Raw genomic sequence first — 18,766 nt, 5'->3', positions numbered from 1 at the left:
CATCATATTACACAATGCGGGCTGTTATCAAATTGAAACTGCCAAGAATTGCGATTCAAGTTGCCAAGAATTGCCAAGAATTGCCGAGATTCATGCATGGTATTTTATGCAATCCGGCACAACAATTACAATTACATTTGTCAAATCACAAACCAAACCTTGGCATCAATTGATACAGATGTCCACAAACGCCCGGCTGCCCGGCTCAGTTGCTGGCGCCGCTGCCTAGACGTATCTTCAACGGCCTGAATGAATTGGGTGACCATCTCACGATCCTCACCAGTAACCACTTGCAAGTACCCGCTGTGCTGTAGAGTACTGTGGTTGATGGCCTAACAATGCGCCAATCACACCCCCGAGTGTGCCTGGGACGTTCTTCTTGTAACCGCCCCAACAGAACAAGTGTCAACTGCAGAAACTGTGATGCAGACATCGCCGTAACCATGGCAACCGCAGCGAGGGCCCGTGCGCGTGGGTAAACAACTCGCAGGTGTCAACAACAGTTTAATTTGGGGGGGGGGCTTTTTCTCTGCGGTGGTGCTGTTCTTTTCTTTATTTTCAGACAGAGAGACAGACAGCATACATCTACATCTACATCAGGCAGACAGACAGACAGACAGACGCACTCCTCCTCCTTGCTTACCCGCTTCTATTTTTGATCAGTGACATCTGTCTTCACTGTGAATCCTCTTCTTCTTTGTCCGTCACACGCAATCACTCCTCCCTGCCCTGCCCTCCTCCCCTCCTCCTGCTCCCCTCCTCCGCCGCATCCGTTCTCAACTGCAGAGCTGAGAGCCAAAACGTCCCCACCACCCCCGTTCTCACACTAAAACCCCTCCCCGCAAGGAATGCGCTGAAACAAAGTTTTAACGTTGAACTGATTGACACGACCTGTTTACGACCCTTTGCATTCCCGTCCGCCTTCATCAATCACCCACCCTACTCCATTTTCACCCCTTTATTTGTCTGCAAGCTACTCGAATCTGCGGGTACCCTCGTGTTTGTCTAGAGTACGTACATACATATCCTCTTTTCTTATTCCCATCTCTCCTACATATTCTCAACCTTACCGCGCCTAGCTCTGCAGAGCAAATCATTCAGTCATCCAGATACCCCCAGAAGACATCCGCAATGAGCAGCGAGCGTGAACCATTGAGCCCTCCCGTATCCCCGCCTCCCGACGAGGACGATGAATACGGCGCCGAGGGCTCCGACGGCGGTGAAAACCTCTACACCCCCGCGCACGGTTCCGACGAGAAGGGCGACGACTCGGACAGCACCACAGACGAGCACTACGACAACGACGGCAACCACGTCCCCTCATCGCCGCCAACCTCAATCGACAACATGAACAAAAACCGCCAGCTTTCGGGCGAACACTCGGGCGACCACACCACCGAAGGCTACAGAGCCCCTGCCGTGGAGACGGAGGACGAAGACGACCCGGAGGAAACCCGCCACACGCAGCGAGAGTATTTCAAGAGCCACTACGAGGGCTCCTCGCAATGGGAGGATGAAGAGGGGGAGCCTGCGCATGCGCGGCTCTCGTCTCCCCCGCTCATGGCCCGCGTCCAGTCGCAGACTTCGTCGCGAAAGTCGCCGGCGCCGGGGCCGCCGCTGTTTCCGGCGCGACCGCGACAGAATACGGGATCGACGAAACCGGGATTAGTGGGGCATCAGTATACCCGTCGCTCGCCGGTTTCCCGTGGGTCGTCGGTGTCGTATGATGGGCAGGATCGCGAGCGTGATCATAGAGATGATCAGAAGAAGCCGCCGCTTGTGCTGCTTCATGTGACTTTGTTGCTCCTGCCGGGTGCTGAGGAGATTGTGCTGCGACACTTGACCCCGACTACGATTGATAGAGGTGTGTTGGTGGAGCATCCGCGAGGCGACTATAACCTGCTTGAAGAATTGATTCTCGATGGGTTGGGTCTTGACGAGGATTACGTTGAGGAGTCTACCGAAACCGAAGAGCCCGAGGAGAAGACCTGGGAGCAAGCTCTCAACATCTCCCCCGTGTCTCCCGCCAAGAAGGCCTGGCAAGTTCGAGTATATGCTTCGAACGGTCTCATGACTCCCGGCGCCTGGAAGAGGGTCTGGGCCGAGATGGAACGGATCGATGTCGAGATTTGGCCGCGAGGTTATGCCGTCGGCAAGAGAAGCAACTTCCGCACCTTTGGCTTCGGCGGTCATAGTCGTGGTACGAGCGCCAGCAACATCTCTGCTATCCTTCCGGAGGATGCCGATGACTACGATGTCAATGATAACCGCCGCAAATCCTACAGCTCCAGCTTCCCGCGACGAAGTAACAGCAGCGCCAGCGAGCTTGTCGCCTCTTCGGCGCCTGTTCCGAACATGCCAGGGCGGTCCCAGGCGCCTTCGGGAGCACCGAAATCTCGCAAGGGAAGATCCCGAAATGCGTCGCCTTCAGACCAGTTCGGTGCTTATTTGGGTCGTTTACTTACGCCTCGCGCCGTGATGATTGGTGCTGGGATCAACTTGCTGCTGTTTTTGTACTTTACGGTTTTCCGCTTTCTTGGTGCCGGGGCTTGGAAAGACTCGATCTCGAGTATTTCGCTGCCTTCTTTCGGCGGGAGGAATAAGATGGGCGGTATCCAGGTGCATGACGTTGATGACGGGCCATTCCCTCTGGATGGGTGCGCAGTCGGTCTAGATTCTGATGTCGCCGAAGGAAATGGAGTTGAGGGTGAGGATGGCATCGTCGGCGGGGAGGAGACAGAGGCCGGTGAAAGCTCTGAGACCGTGGCCGATCCCGAGATTCTCGACGCCGACGGCAATGCCGTCGTTACTGAGGGTACCGAGGGTGTGGACGGGCAAGCCGAAGACGACCAAGACTCTGCGGTCGAGCAGGAGCAAGCCGCCGATGGCGAAACCTACCTGATGGTCGATTCGGAGCAGGAGCCATATAACGGAGCGCGGGAATCCGGTGAACAGCAATCTGACCCTGTGGCTGGCGAGGAGTTCGAGCACGAGAGCGCCGTGGCGGGAGAGGAGGTCGAGGCTGAGGAGAAGCCGAAGAATTCGGGGTGGCTTCCTTGGAAATAATGTCATGTTTTTTCCATTTGTTTTTTTTTTGACATGTGTTTTATGAGTCTTTTCCCCAGCTTCTCTTTATCATGTTTTTTTGTTATCGTGTTTTGTTTAGCCGACAGCATATATCCATTTTTTTTTTTTTTGGAAATCCATCCATGCTATGAGAAAAAAACCGGGGGAGTTTTCTTTTTTTTTGTTTGTGTTGTGTTTTTGGGAAGCTGTTCTTTTTGGGCTATGACTACGTTATGTATTGCGCTGGAGGTGGTCGGTTGGCCGTTATAGGGAATGAATGATTATGAAGTATGTACTGTCCTCTTCTTTTGGCCGCTGTGGGAGTGGGTGGGTGGGTGAGTGTATGTGGTCAGAAGAAACTACTTAGGAACGCGAGAGTAAGGTTGGGAGGGTAAATGAAACGGAACCATGATGATGATGATGGGTTTTTTTCTCTCTTTATATCTATAATTGATAATGAATTGAAGGATTGTATGTATTTATGTATGTAGCGGAAACGAAATGAAATGGTTCGATTGGAACTCTACAAGTACACGTAATATGGAGCACTGGTTGATTATCTTTATATATTATTCCGACGAAATTACGCTCCAAACATTAGTATCTTCAAACCTCAAATTTCCCTATTCAAAGTGCGTGTAATGACTTAATCAATTGACCAATTAATAAATTATCAACCAACTAATCAATCCTTTTAAAGCGTACAATTCGTTTGAGACAATCGAGTGATTGGCAGTGATGCACAAAATATCAGAATGTGAACTTCTAGCACATGAATAGATTGATACCCAACTACGTGTATTTATATAAAAATCAAGAATTTTCTTATGTATTATTAGTTGAATGGGCTAGCTCTAATTTCCGGATGTGAACTGTCCTTTATCCCATAGGTTATCACCACTCACTAACGTATAACCGCTCTTTGTTTTTCAAATAGGTACGGTACCATTAAATCTTCAAAATTGATAATTTTAGTTAGTTTGACATCACAAAGCCATCACAAAATCGTCACAACGACATCGCAAGAGGCATCTCAGAAAAGGCATCAAAAATCATATGTATGTAGTATCACTATAACGGGAGTTGACGGTATAAATACATATTTCTTTCATGATATTCTTAATTAACCAACTCATGGTGCCCGGGAAAGCCGTTTAAGCCTGCTCCAAATTTGCTCCGCTACCAAATTCTGCTGTAGGGTGAAATATCAAAAGCGTTGATCTGCTAGCGAGCTGTGATACATGCTCAGTTGACCAATCTAATCATTTGAGTGATATTTTACAATAAAGCGAAGCGATCGAATAGTATTGGAAAACTTGAAAATCCACTATAATTTAATTTTCACTAGTAAGTACTGCCAATAAGAACGATCGAGTGATTGATCGAATGCTTAGTCAAACGCGCACACGCGGCTAGACCACAACTGGCCACTCGTGTCTTCCCCTCTCTTCTCTCAACATCAACCGCACAACTGCAACAAGTAACAAGTCACCTCGCCATCCTACAAAAGATACCGCCAACGCGTCTCTCTCTATCATCTCGATACCCCAGAGGACCTACAGAAAACACTAATAATGCCGAAGAATAAGGGAAAGGTACATATCGCTTCTCAGTTTTCCTTCATTTCCCTCTCCGCGGTCGCAAAAATTGGATTTGGATTAGCCCCACCAAAAATCTTCAGCCGCCACCAACCACACACACACTGCACACTGCACCATCAGATATACACCGCCAAACAGCAATATAGAGAGGCTTTGGAGTTTTGATAGCTGATGAGTTTTGCGTATAGGGTGGTAAAAACAGGCGTAGAGGAAAGAACGAAAACGACAGGGAGAAGCGCGAGCTGACCTTCAAGGAAGATGGCCAAGGTTCGCCGAATCCTCTTTGTGTGGCAGGTGCAAATTTTACGTTGACCAAAACTAACTACCGGCACTTCTCCTATAGAATATGCGCAAGTTACAAAGATGTTGGGAAATGGTCGTTTAGAAGCCTTATGTTTTGACGGCGAGAAGCGTTTAGCCCATATTCGTGGAAAGCTTCGAAAGAAGGTACGCTGCCACTCACGCTAGATATATCGATTGGTCTGCCACTCATACATTCTATTCTAGGTCTGGATCAACCAAGGAGATATCATCCTGCTGTCACTTCGTGATTACCAGGACGAGAAGGGAGACGTTATCTTAAAGTACACTGCGGACGAGGCTCGTTCGCTCAAGGTTTACGGCGAACTTCCCGAAAATGCCAAGATCAACGAGACCGATACCTATGGTTTGCAAACTCCTTATATCATCGTACACATTCCTTCCTCTTTACTAACCTTTATCTTATCCAGGCCACGAGGGTGGGGACGAATGCAATTTCGAGTTCGACGTCGAAGCTGGCGACATCGATATCGATGCTGTTTAAGGCTGCCACGTTCTTTCTTGTCTTTTTCTTCTTTTCCTTGGGCTTTTGGGAGGGGGGAGGGGGAGAAAAGGAGTTCACTCGTTTCATTTCTTTTTGAGATGGGGGGGGGGGGGAAGCTATATTAGGTGTTTTTTCAATTCTTTTTTTCTTTCCTTTTTTCCTTGACTCCAATTATCACAAACCTTGAAACGATCGAAACGTGTAGAATGGATTGCGATGACACAAGTTACTATTGCCTCATTAATGGAAGGACTTGGGATGAGAGCAAGGAGTGGTGGGAGGACGGTGCCGCAGTAATCATGGATATGAGCTTCCAAAGGATTTATTGATTTTTTACTTTATGGCTAGCAGAGCCGAGTACGTCCGGATGTGAAGGTGGTCTGGTTCCATATACGTCCAGTTTGTGGAGAAGTCCCAGTTCTTTATAGACCTATCTCTATTAACTTTTAATGGAAGTTTGGTTGTGTAAATTCAGATGGTGAACCACAGAAACTGGGGAGATAAATTAGATGTTTGCTACCGATTTGCACTTGCATGGATTATCCTCGCATGCCAACCATCTCGAGTGACGAAACATGATCATTAGATGTACTCTATGTAGTTGATCATCTCACGCTCATCAACGCAGCTGAAAACCCTGAGATACTGTGTAAATAACCAAAATTTTGTGTGATTTATTCTATTGGGGTGCTTGCCGCTCCATGATCGACTTGTAGGAGTCCAAATCCTGGGGTCGAAGAGACCTGATGTAAATTAAGTATGTGTACTCCAGTAAGAGTAGATCGAGAGAAACAGGTCCCAAAAGTAGTGAAAAGATACCATTTTGGTAACTCTTGAATTTTGACATTATTGAGGTTGAAGAGATGCTGTGGTGGTTGATTTTGACTAAGACCCCCTTCCACCGACAAGTCCTTCCTCATCACCAACAAGTCCCCCCCTCACCACTAACAAGCCCCCCTCATCACCGACAAGTCCCCTCCTTTTCACTAAGGAGTCTTTCACGAATAGACCGACAAGTCTCACCGCCCACCCCAGCAAGTTCTTCGGTGGTGGGGAAAGCAAAGTCTCCCCCGATTCTACAATTAGATATTCAACTCACGGTGGCAAGGTGGCCACTGCCAGTTATATTGTATTAGAAAAAAAAGAAAACCCATCCTCTAATTAATGCGGTGCAATAAGCCACCCGAGAACATGCAAAGTGAACACCGGAGCTTGGCGGGGCGGAACACGAAAGTTCTTAACCTCCTATTAAAAAAGGGGGTCTTATCCGGATCCCATGGCGAGGACGATAATACCGATAAACCTCTTGAAACGATGCTTGCATAGTCCAAGATTACCGGTAACAGCCAAACGTCCTCCTTCCCTCATTATGTATTCAGTTGTCGATGCTGCCGCACTAAAAAAAGCAAATTTGTATTTATCGATTTACTGCGCGAGGCTGGTCAGTCGCCGTTTCTTAACATGGCTAATCTACGCATTTACCTATCAACTAGGAACTGAGGCTGCGATCCCTCAAATCACTCTAGAGTAGAGTATGTCTGCCTACATAAATGCACAGAGGACTTGCTTGGCCAATTACGAATCTCTGGGTCATCGACTACATGTGCCTACATGTATGTAGCCTTGATCATCTTCAGCCTTCAGCCTTCTAATCAACACTGCAAAGAAACCGTCTGCACGAGCAACAACATGCCATTATCAGCATTTCTAATTTCTGAGGAGTACTAGGCATTACGTACTACACACATGCACCAGGGAGATTTGTTGGTCACCCATAAATCTATGAATCCATAATTGTTTTTCTCGGCAATACATAAGGAGACGATGCCAAATCTGGTGGAGGCTCTTTTTACCCTAGCTACAAACCTGCGTTTTATCCGACGTAGCCCATTTAAATGCCTAAGCAGCCGAGGTATGGCCCTCCCAAAAATCATTACAGGATTCTAAAGCAAAAAGCTGCCTTTTATATGACCTAGAACATACCGGATCACTCGCACTCTCGAGAAGTGTCAAAATCGAATTTCGCATCTATTGTGTATAGTTCATATATTATTCTATTCTGTATCTTGAGATAAATTTCGCTTTACTCTCTTTACTACGGATATTTTTAAACTTTACTTTAGTTATGTACATAGTTGGGAACATGAATCCAAATCACTGTACATCACTCGGCCTTGGCACCTGTGGTGTTGTGACCGAACGACCCTCATGGATGCATTTAGAGCGGGTCTAGTTGAGCATGGTCCATAGTACGGAATTAACCTCTTGATTGTGATTTTTTAAATTGAATTCCTCACAATAATTCCCTTTCTAAGTACACAAAATAACACCTTAAATTCGGAGGTCAATGTGCTGGGCGTACGTACGCGTACGTGACATATACATATACTAATTTTTCTTCTCTTTTTTTTCGGCCTCTCCCTTTCTTTTTTGATGTTATGTACTACGTACATACACAGCTAGAAGGCTAGAGAAATGAAAGATGAATGTTACTGCGAGGGATTTAAATCGCTCCCTATCTCACCCGTAATAGTGCTTTTGGAAATGAAATCATTTGTGCTATTACCGTAGTACTTCGTCTTGCAGTTGGTGAGAACCGCCACCTAGAGCTTGTGTTATATCAGTAACTTTACCCATCATGGGCTACAAAAAAATATATCTATTAATATTAATAACATACTTCATATATGACGACATGAAGAAATCTTGGCGTAGCTGCATCCGAGATGCGTAAAGGTCCAAGAGATAAAAGACAAAAGAAATAGGGCAACTGCCTTCTCCATACGTACATAACCAATTCCCAATTCAGCAACTCAGCAGACGCCCCCACTGGGGTATGGTGCTCACGGGGGAAGGATGAAACAACTAATAACATCAAAAATGAGAACAGAATATATGAAGATATCACCAAGTATATAGGTGCGATTCTCTGTACCAATTAAAGACTTCTAGTGTCCTAACTTTCTTAATTTCGTCGATTCCTTCTCGCAATCAAGCAAAGCACCATACTCCAGTGTGCACCACACTCCGTGGGGGGTCTACCTCTGTATCTGCCAAGGTCTTAAGAGTCGTTATATCATGTTACCAAGACGTATTTGCGGTCGGTATTGCCACAGACGTTACCTTCTCAGCATCGATATCGTGTTTTTGAGACCCCCTGAACGAAGACTTTAGACCCCGCCTACTCATACCACTCCCGAGGCTGATCCTCGTAGACATTGTCAAACCAGCATGTTAGGATCCCAATAGCGATCGTAATAGGTGCGGAAATTGCCCAAAATATTGTGTGTTCTGACTCCGCTCTGTGAGCCCACCCTTCGTTCATGCCAAGATATTTACTATCGTCCCAGATCGTATTCTCAGCCAAAGTCCAGTGATAACAGCAATTAATACAATTGCATTTCGAAGGCTTACCGAAGCAAATAATCCCAATGGCAAGAATACCATATAAATGAATATTAATGCTGCCATTACACAAGCTTGTTTTTGGATAATGTCCCGTTGATCGATGATAGTATTGGTTTGTTGAATCAAGTGCATTTCATTATGAGTTGTGTTCTTGCACAATAACTGTTTGAATGCTCCCGGTTTCTTTCGTCTGAGTATGAATCGCCTCCACGATTGTGGTGGTTAGGGGGGGAATTTTTAGATCTCCGATCTCTTGAATTGCATTTTGGACCCCGTTAGTGGAATTCATTGCCATCTCCACCTCTATAAAACTGGAAAACTATCACAACAAACTTAGCCAACCTATTTAATAATTCTTGGACGAGTGAGAAAGTACGGATTTTTGTAATTGCCTCACATCCTTGACGAAATCCTTGAGGTTTTCGTAATATAGTTTCCTTTCTCCAACCATCTTATCAATTGTCGGCAGTGTGGGCCCTATTTGCTTTTTCATATTCCAGAGGATTAGTATCTTGATTGAATTTCTATCGTAGTTATTCTCTTGGTAGAATGTGTTTCGTAGATTTGTCGAAGTTCTTTCAGAATTTTTATTTGGGATTTGACCACTATATTTAGCGCTAATATATCGGTATTAAGTCTCTGAAGATTTGATATTATGCCGATCGCTTCAGTGAATGTTGAAGGACTAGTATATATTCATGCGACATGTGACTTTGTATTGCTATAAGGTTGATGCAACTATCAGCGCTCAAATCCTGTGGCTTTAGAACTGGAAATGGGATGACGAACTTGTTCGCATAGCTTGTCCTCAAAGAAATTAAAAATCTTCTTTTTGTGGGCATTTGAGGGTATTAGGGATGATTGTGACCAACATACGGTAAGCGCCATGTCTTTCTTGATACTGAAACAGCGGCGGCCGCCCCGACCACCCGTCTTCTTTAGGTCGAAATATTGCTATCATATATATAGTAATTAACATCGAGGTTGTAAGCATCTGATCGTTATGTATATATATGTGTGTAGGTGTGGGAGGAACAGGATGTCAAACCATTGTTAATAACCATCAGTAAGGATTTGTGAACTCTAGCTTCATTTAGATTTGTTTGGACAAGTCTGAGATCCGCATCCTTGTCTTGTTTTGATAGGGTCGCCGGGGCATACATAACTCGTAGATACATGTTCCTGGGGTCGGGATGATGCCATAGCTGCTGGAAGCTTTTAAGTTCCACGAAAGACTCTAGTGATGCCTCTGTTTCCCACCTCTTGGACACCGGATTCTAAACCCCATAGTTCTAGTGCAATAGACGTGCATATCCGTTCATTAATTGGTAGTTCTTCAACCTCTTCGCGGCGCAATAGCCGGGGTTCAGCAACCACCGGACCTGGGTCTATCGAAGGGTATTTCGGATGTGTGGCTTTATAAATTTAGCCACAGAAAAATTGGGTATGAGATCAACAACCACATCCGGCTCTAGCCACCTCTTGACATTTTTGAAAGGGTGACAGTTCAGAGGGCAGCATCGTCTATGGTGTGCGCATGTCAGACATTTCGTTTGCTACACACAAACATTAACTCATCTCCCTCCGGAAAACAGAGTCCGCCCCGAAGTGAGACTCCAGGTGTAACATTTAGAGATTGACATGGACTAGTGCTGTGTTCCAAATGCCCCGAATGTCGGAGACAGAGGGTCGCGGGTGGGATGGTACAATTACAGTATCTGGTAAAATTATTGCGAAAGTGGGTTCTCCGTGACCCGATAGTCCTATTGGCCCTTAAAAGGTTTTTTGCTGCGAGCACAGACCAACAAATCCACTCCTTTAGCTCTGACTTTTGCAATAATTCTACCGGATACTGTAAGTTGATAATCTAAGTTTGGTTCAATAATTATTCAGCAAAATCCAACACAAGCCTGGGAGCATTTTCCGGTGTAATCTCTGGTGGTCATTCCTTGGCACATATAAATCTCGAAGTCAGTCTCTTTTACTAGGAGAGCGGAGGGAGGATGGGGGCCTTCGGCACCCCAATATCGAGTACCCCATAATTATTGAGGAAAAAGTTAATATATATCTATAATCAATAATTATAATCCAAGTAGTCGCGAGGGTAAAAACATTTGTGACCTAGCCAGCCTGCTGGCAACCAGTTGGGTAACTCTGCTCTCGCGTACTTCTTAACCGGGTAATTATCTATGCGCAACATTCAGTCAGCTTCTCACCAAAAACCCAACTTTTAGAAATTCAATAGCTCATGAACAACCACAACTAATGAAATTAATTAGGATCTAGCTGTCACAGTGCTATTAATATCTCTTATATAACCCTACAGAGCTCTTTTAATTTTAATTTAATATGTTTTGGTGGTTGACCATTAAGTCTCAAAGTTCGACACTCCGCTAATTAAATTAACTACATAATCCCCGCGCGGCGACTAGGGCACTAGCACTTTAGACGAACATTATATCTTATAAGTATATAGATATACCGATATGCAATGTGTTATTTAAAGGTTTTGATTGGCTAGGTTTGAGAAGTTGGTGATTAAGATTGCTTTTTTTGAGTTGCTAACACATTGATTTTTTTTTGATTGATATATTGATTTTTGCTTTTCTTGAGATGATATCATGATATTGATTTTTGATTTTCTCACTGGCAGTAGAATATAATAGTATTGATTTTTGCTTTTTTTGTGACAATATAATCGTGACTGAATTGATTTTCCTTTTTTAGAGCAATATAGTTATAATTATATTAATTTTTGTTTTTCTTTACTAGTATACGATATCAGGGTATTGATTTTTGCTCTACTTGATACAATATCACATTATCAATATTTGCTTTCAAGTTTCTCAGTATGATATAATCATGATAACATTGATTTTTGTTTCTCTTTATAATTAGTAGATTTTGGTATTATCTTCCTCTCGGAGATCCTCCTCAGATTCCGTCCTTGAACCTGTTCCAACTCTGCCGTATTCAAAGTTGTTCCTGAATCCAGGCCCGAGCCGTTAAAATTAGCAAGAGATTTTGCTGATGAAGTATTAATAGACCAATGTGAATGCAGGTATACTGTAACGGGGATCTATGGGCGTAGAGACTATGGTGCCAAAGAATACAACCGAGGCAAAACGTAGCAATAGGTATCCTTAACTATGAACTATAGGGTGGTTCGACTTGGTACGACAACCAGTTGAACCCTATGACGAGACGTGGAACAAAAGTAGTATTCGTGGAGTAGGTACAGGAGATTGCGTGAAGAGAAGAGGAAAGGAAGGAAAACATGAAAAGGCACGAGACAACACCTCTTTATATATCCAGCCCCTAATCTGTTGATGACTCATCCCCCGCGCAACGGAAACCAAAAGAACATAACAGAAACCCCATTACAAATCCTAATTCAACTGCGCAATACCTTCCCTTCACGATCCACTCGATCATCCTAACCAACCGGTAATATTGCCGTTACATATACTTGAAATCAAAAATTAAAAGGTTATTTTTGTTAATTTTTCATTAGATCCTTCTACATTAATATAAAGTTTTGAGTATACCCTTCCTGGGGCTTCATTCACATACAGAATTGCACTAAAATATAATATATGATGGATTATCCTCTCCGGCCGAAGGCCGGCAGCGACTTGTATATATATATATATATCTAGATACGTACATGTACCTACCCTTCCTAGAGCAGATACATACATGTTATGCACATACATGTAATCTACCTACTCTATGAGCCATATCTTAGGTGTTTTTTGCGACGTTTCCTAGGTCTGATCATGCAAACTATGAGGATGAGGATCACCGTCTAGGTTTGTTATTGGGTCATCTTGGCAGAAAACACCCTGGTAACCAGCACTGCATTGCAATTAATATTGACAATGACTATGCCTAAATTTATAAATTGTGCAGCTGCAGTTCTGTACGGCCTAGAGTACATACATGACACACGAATAGAATGATTAGGACGATTACAAGTTCTACAGTCGTTCACAGGTGAGGACGAACACTGTGTGTAGACGAACAGGTATTTTAGACAAATAGGAAACGATGGGAAAGATCGCTTTGCTTGCCATATTGAGAACCCTTGTTCGTCTTTAGTGCCGGTGTTCTCCCTCGCCCCGTGAACGACTGTACCTGTACATGATACTCTAGCTGCATGGCAGCAGCTTCACCGTATTTTATAATCGAAACTTAGGAATAGGCGCACACATAGAATATATATATGACTACTTTAGACAATATCAACTTATAACGTAGGGGTTCGTACCGTTTGCGTGATTTTCGACGAAAGCAGCTAGTGCAGAGACCTGATATATATCTACCTCGTCGATATTGGGCAACTTGCAAGCTCGCAGTATCGGATTTGTATATCCAATGCCATCGTACCCTTGGAGTAGTCGGAATTGGCTGTTAATTGGTACTCCCAAGTTTGGCTCTCGATCGCTATGCACACAGCACGATAAATTCCCGATCGCTGGGTGCATGATGTCAAACGTTTTCAATTTGCCAGTTAGGTTCTTACCAGTAACTAGAATCTGAACGAGAAAATAAGTACCATGATAACAATTATAATTATAGGCTGTTTTCTAGCATCATGGTGGGAGGACTAAGATTGAGAGTCACGGGGCCGGAGACTTTGCATCTTTGCTAGCTATAGTATAATATACAAACGAGGCCATCGCATTTGCAGCAGATAGACCAAAATTTAAAAGGCACAGAAGTTGAGAGATCATTCATGCCAAGATCCAGATAACTTTGTACTGTAAGGCCGTGCGTGTTCTGATATCTATCACAAAACACTAACGACTAGTCGAGAGAAGAACGATGATATTGATAGACTACTAGAGCATCTATCTTTATATATACAGAAACAAAACTGATTGTCACACCACCTATCCGTTGCCATAAGTCCACAGTTGTAACATACGTAACCTACTGTCACGTATACTGTGCGACAGTACTCTAGGATACTTTTCTAGCCACTCGGATAGTTAACGTGCCGTAGAGTGGGGCGTGAAGCTACGAGTGTGTAGAGGCTGAGGCCCTGGTTTAAAACTTCATAATAAAGTTTGCACCTATGTACCTTAAATTTCAGCGTCCTTATTACATACCTACTTTTAGTCAAGCAGAACCAAAAATATTCATACTATAGATTTAGTGGTACTGAGGCGTTCGTGAAACCGGTACCGCGGTGCGAACCCGACCTCAACTCAAGAATAAGATAGGCTGAAAATCTTGTCTCTAGTAATGTATGACGTCGATCACGACCTTATTCTAATATGAGATGACTCAGCAACAAAGAAAGCCACCGTAGGGCCGAGATTACGGAATCGTGAAACGTAAAGTAGAAAACTTGGAATGCGAGATTACGTACAATTTATGGTGCTAAAGAAACATATGTAGTGAGCTGAGCTATTAGGCCGCTTAATATAGGCCAAAAAGGCAATCCTCTCATGTAACTGCTACGACTTGGTAGAAATCAGTCCTTTCTTAAGTCTAGATATGCAAATGCTCTAGTCTCCCTAGCTCTAATGCTTTTATGAAATTGTTCTCCTTCCCAAACCCAGATGATCCAACATTTGAAACCCACAGCTCTCTAATTGAGGACCAAGGAAACAAAGTAATAAAAATTATAAGGAAAGCGCGTGAAAAGATCCTAAGTAGTGTCTGTTCGCACCCGAAAGAAGAAAAAATGTATATGAAAAAAAATATATATATAAACGCCCTCCCTGAGAAATAATGCGAATAACCTCTCCTCCTCAAATATTAAGCAAGGCAAAGACATCATCTAGGTATGCCTTTGTCTTTCTTGATGCCAGAGCTAATTGCAATATTTTTTCGTCCGTCACGTCGTCAAGAGCCGCAACTCCACGCCTATTCTTAATAGTATGATCCGCACCTAGCTCTATTAAAAGCCGTGCGGTCGCGAGGTTCTTAAACTCGGTAGCCCAATGAAGTGGTGTCGCACGCTCTGAATCTTGTGCATCGATATTCGCCCCCTTCTCCAATAGTAAACGTACAACATTATCCCAGCCATGTTCGGCAGCTCGATGTAATGCTGTAACAGAATCGTAATCTTTTCCATTAACGTCCACTCCGTTTTCTAATAGTAGCCGTACTATCGTTTCATGGCCTTCGACGGCAGCCCATTGAAGAGCTGTTCGCCCAAAGAGATCTTTAACGGCAACGTTCATGCCCCTTTCTAGTAGCAATCTAGTAACACCTTCGTGCCCGTAGTCGGCGGCCCAATGTAAAGCTGTGCCACCGCAGGGCCGATCTTGGATAATGCTGTGTGCTCCTTGTTCAAGCAGAAGCTTAAGTAGCTTATCAACGTTATCATCGGTAACGCTGCGTCTTATTTCATCGTCATCTGTGATTCGGATATTTGTTCCTTTCTCAAGTAGCAGCCGTATCATCTTTACATCCGCGTTCGTCGCTGCGAGGTAGAGCGCTGTCACACAATGTCTATCTTCGTGGATCGCATAATCTAGGAGAACTGGTGTGAGGAGACTTGCAAGACGCCGGTTTGTGAGGAAGAAGGCATATGTGGCTTTGACACTGTCGAGGCCCTCGGCGATCTGAAGGAGAAGTTCGTTTGGGAGGCTGAGTAGTGGCATGATTAGAATTGCTGGAGGGGAAGAGGGGGGTTGAGATGGAGGGGGGAGTACGGGGAGGAAGAGGGGGAAGGGAGGTTTTTTTATTGAAATCAAACACCGCAGTCAGTGTAGATCGGGGAGAGGGAAAGGATTAGGAGATTGGATTATTTCATTTTCATTTTGGCTGGCTGTGCATGTGGGGGTTTTCTCTCGCGTTGTTGTGTTGTCGATTTAGAAATCAAAACAGCCCTAACCCTGCAGGGTACATACATGTTTCGGGTAGCCCCTAGCCCACCAGCACTATCAGTTCCTCCATCCTTTTGAACTGTGTTCTCGTGCAGAGGCTGCTGGAGTGGTCGTAGAGGGAAACCGATTCTAACGCTTCGTGTTGTTGCCAACCATTGGACCAAGGTGGATAGCGAAACGTTATGCCGCGCTAGTACTAGTTGAAGAGCGGTGCATGATATAAACTGAACCAGCTCAACGATAGGAATACCATAAAACCAAACTAGAATACCATGATCCATGACTAGGAGTTCATAGTTAGTAAACCTTGATAAATTCATAATTACCAGACGTCTCATAAGAGCTGAACGATCTTCCATGCTCGTGTCATGATTAATCACTCGATGGCGCCGGAATGTCCAGCCTCGGCAGCCATCAATCTATGCGATGGCTGGAATGCAGCGATATTCGGTTTTTGTCCATATGGGAATCCGCATAATCGATTAAAGGTGATTTAGCCTATCGTGCCCCAAAACAGGCTCCAGAGCCTTTTGATTCACGGTCTTGTGCAGATGAGGTACTAGATCCCATGAGTTTTTATGGGGAGCTGCTGATTTCATCCTTCAACCACAGATATTAAATATCCAAATCCTCGACTGGTTTTCGCTGCAGAACCTACTCGCGAGGAGTACCGGATCTAGATTATGTAACTTTATGAACATTAGTCATTTGTGAGTTCCCAGGGAGGTTTCGAGGTGACGTCATGTTAGGACTTACAGTAAACAAAGCGTCATCAACATTGTTGAATAGTATATATATGAAGCTTCCCCCAAACCCAGGAACAGCTCTGTTCCAGTATCAATGGTGAGTGAGCAGAACATGGCGATGTGACTTATAGATATATTACTTTCCTGCCCGACTGCCAATGCGCACCGCCACTTTTACTCAAACTAATTACCCTTGATACCGTATACTATAGCTAACTTAATAGCTAGGTTTGGGTGATTATTAGAGCTTGTAATCATTCCTTCACGACCAGTGAATAACGTCTAGTTTGAGGGTTTGCGCAAATATTTTTTCGTGTTCTACGTCTAGAAATGACGAAGCTATTAATGCAAAACATCTAATCAATTTGTCAGTAAGGTGGTCCACAGTACTATCAAGGTATGGACGTATAAAATATAGATAGAAACACCGGTAAAACATTCCGAACACAGGTGGATGAAAAGAAAAGTGATGGGGGTTTAATCAACTGGCCGGCCATGGTATTGCCGAAGAACCAATGTATCGCATCCTCCATGTTTACACCCATCGAACCCGCCGAAGATGCGCTGGCCTGGCTTTCAAGTTTGATCAACAATGGGGGATCATGTCAGTCCGATATATATTGATCTAAAGCTTGACTTCAATGTCCTTCCCACAATTAAGTCGCCTGGTAGTCTACCCTGCCGACAATGAATATTCCCGCCTTCGTATATATATCGATAGGATGGTATTGAAGCTTAACTAGACGTCGGAGTGGATTCTGTGGGGAAACGGTCCTGTTATTGTCTTTGTAAGATGCTTCAAGGCGTCTCAATTGCAACCGTCGATCTCATAATATGTTAGAACCTTAGTCAATGGTCGGGATCAATCTTCTTCGCATTGGATCCATCTATGACGCAATAATTCGACAAACAACGCGCATTCTGAATCGAGTCATCAGCAAATACTGTATCTCGATCACTGCATGGAAGATATTTATAATCTGTAAATCGAACTCACCGAGAATCTTGGGTGCTGCGGAATATATAGGAGGGTAACTCACTATGTATTGATGGGCGCCGAAGTCATTAGCCATGAATAATTAACTATAAACAGGTCAATCACTTCTTACTGTTAGTACTACGTATTAAAGATAACAATTCCTATTATCATGGTTAAACAAGGAAAGGGCAGCTAATGTTGTGTTAAACAATCACACACGAGATATATGGAATGCGAGTGATATCGTATGAAGCATCATCCACGACTGACTAACTGATCCTATCAAGGGCATAGATCTTCGAGGCCGCAAGTTTTTATTCCCTAGAATAGTACTAAGAACACATGGCCTAAGATTATCTAGAACTATCTTGGGTGGTACCTTACAGACATAGCTAAGCCAGCGTCCCGCATAGGACAGAACCATCACTATTCGAAAATGCGAAATTCTTTATCATATACATTTTTTCCAGTATTATGGTGACGAGAGATGGGAGTAAATAATACAGAGGAGGCATAAATAGAGAAATTGACATTCCTAAACGACTTACTGCTCAATATCCAGTCAGTCACTACGAAACTTTCAAAAGGAGTTAAGGGTTATAACCTGTCATCATGCATACCGTCATATTATTACTCAGGACCAGTTCCGTTATAAATTGCCATTATTAACTAACTTCCATTGAAATATGGATGACCCCGCGTCCCTTCTTTCTTTCTTTCTTTTTTTTTGTAACTCACATGTTCTTAGCTCCTCGATTTGCATTGCTAGTTTTATTTCTGTTACCACATGTTAATTGTGGTATGGTCACAGATCTTATCCTCTCTGAAGAGAAATTAACTCTTTAAGCAGAATAGCCGAAAACTTTCAGCTGCTCTTGGCCACAAGCGCCACCGTGACGTGGACCCTTCCGCTCACCTCCTTAGAGGGATATCATCACTCGCCCCGATAGACGTCCTCAATAATATATTTGGCATCGCCACGTGCATAAAACTACTCTAGGCCGTCTCGCTGTCTATCGTCGCCTTGAAAGCTTGGTTATTGACATCTCTAGTTAAGCGTCAAATCCATTGATGGGGAGTATCCACACCGGCAATGCCCCCCGTCTCCCTAGGTACGTGTGCTCCAGCCTATGGACTATTCATGCCTTTGTCCAGGACCTTTAAAATGTGGTCCCGTGCAGATTGCTTATTATAGAAATAGATATGTAGCTGAAAAGTTGTACATGAAATATTTAAGTATGCTGGCACATAGAGACCGGAAGTGTAGCGGCTGTGAACGAAATTTTATTCTTCAACCATTCCCAATGTCCACACAA

The 18,766-nt window shown here is 44.0% G+C and overlaps 3 protein-coding genes across 3 annotated transcripts; 2 read left to right on the top strand and 1 right to left on the bottom strand.

The window, feature by feature from the left end:
• Window positions 1-1,131: 1,131 nt before the first annotated feature.
• Window positions 1,132-3,066, top strand: LAJ45_03906 (uncharacterized protein; the record flags this gene model as incomplete). Its single annotated transcript, XM_046113488.1, has 1 exon — window positions 1,132-3,066. The coding sequence occupies one exon, from the start codon at window positions 1,132-1,134 to the stop codon at window positions 3,064-3,066; it is 1,935 nt and encodes a 644-aa protein (XP_045973217.1).
• Window positions 3,067-4,640: 1,574 nt separating this feature from the next.
• LAJ45_03905 (uncharacterized protein) lies at window positions 4,641-5,472 on the top strand (the record flags this gene model as incomplete). The annotated part of the gene is made up of 5 exons (XM_046113487.1): window positions 4,641-4,661; window positions 4,856-4,934; window positions 5,011-5,114; window positions 5,175-5,334; window positions 5,399-5,472. 5 exons carry the CDS (start codon window positions 4,641-4,643, stop codon window positions 5,470-5,472), a joined length of 438 nt encoding a protein of 145 aa, XP_045973216.1.
• A 9,170-nt stretch (window positions 5,473-14,642) lies between these two features.
• Window positions 14,643-15,500, bottom strand: LAJ45_03904 (uncharacterized protein; the record flags this gene model as incomplete). Its single annotated transcript, XM_046113486.1, has 2 exons — window positions 15,002-15,040; window positions 15,105-15,500. The coding sequence occupies 2 exons, from the start codon at window positions 15,498-15,500 to the stop codon at window positions 15,002-15,004; spliced, it is 435 nt and encodes a 144-aa protein (XP_045973215.1).
• Between the last annotated feature and the right edge of the window lie 3,266 nt (window positions 15,501-18,766).

The sequence above is a fragment of the Morchella importuna genome (assembly GCF_003444635.1).
Source record: "Morchella importuna strain M04M26 chromosome Unknown Morimp01GS009, whole genome shotgun sequence".
Classification (NCBI taxonomy): Eukaryota; Fungi; Ascomycota; class Pezizomycetes; order Pezizales; family Morchellaceae; genus Morchella; species Morchella importuna.
Note: the sequence above shows the minus strand (reverse complement) of the source record. Positions and strands in the feature narration are given on the sequence as shown.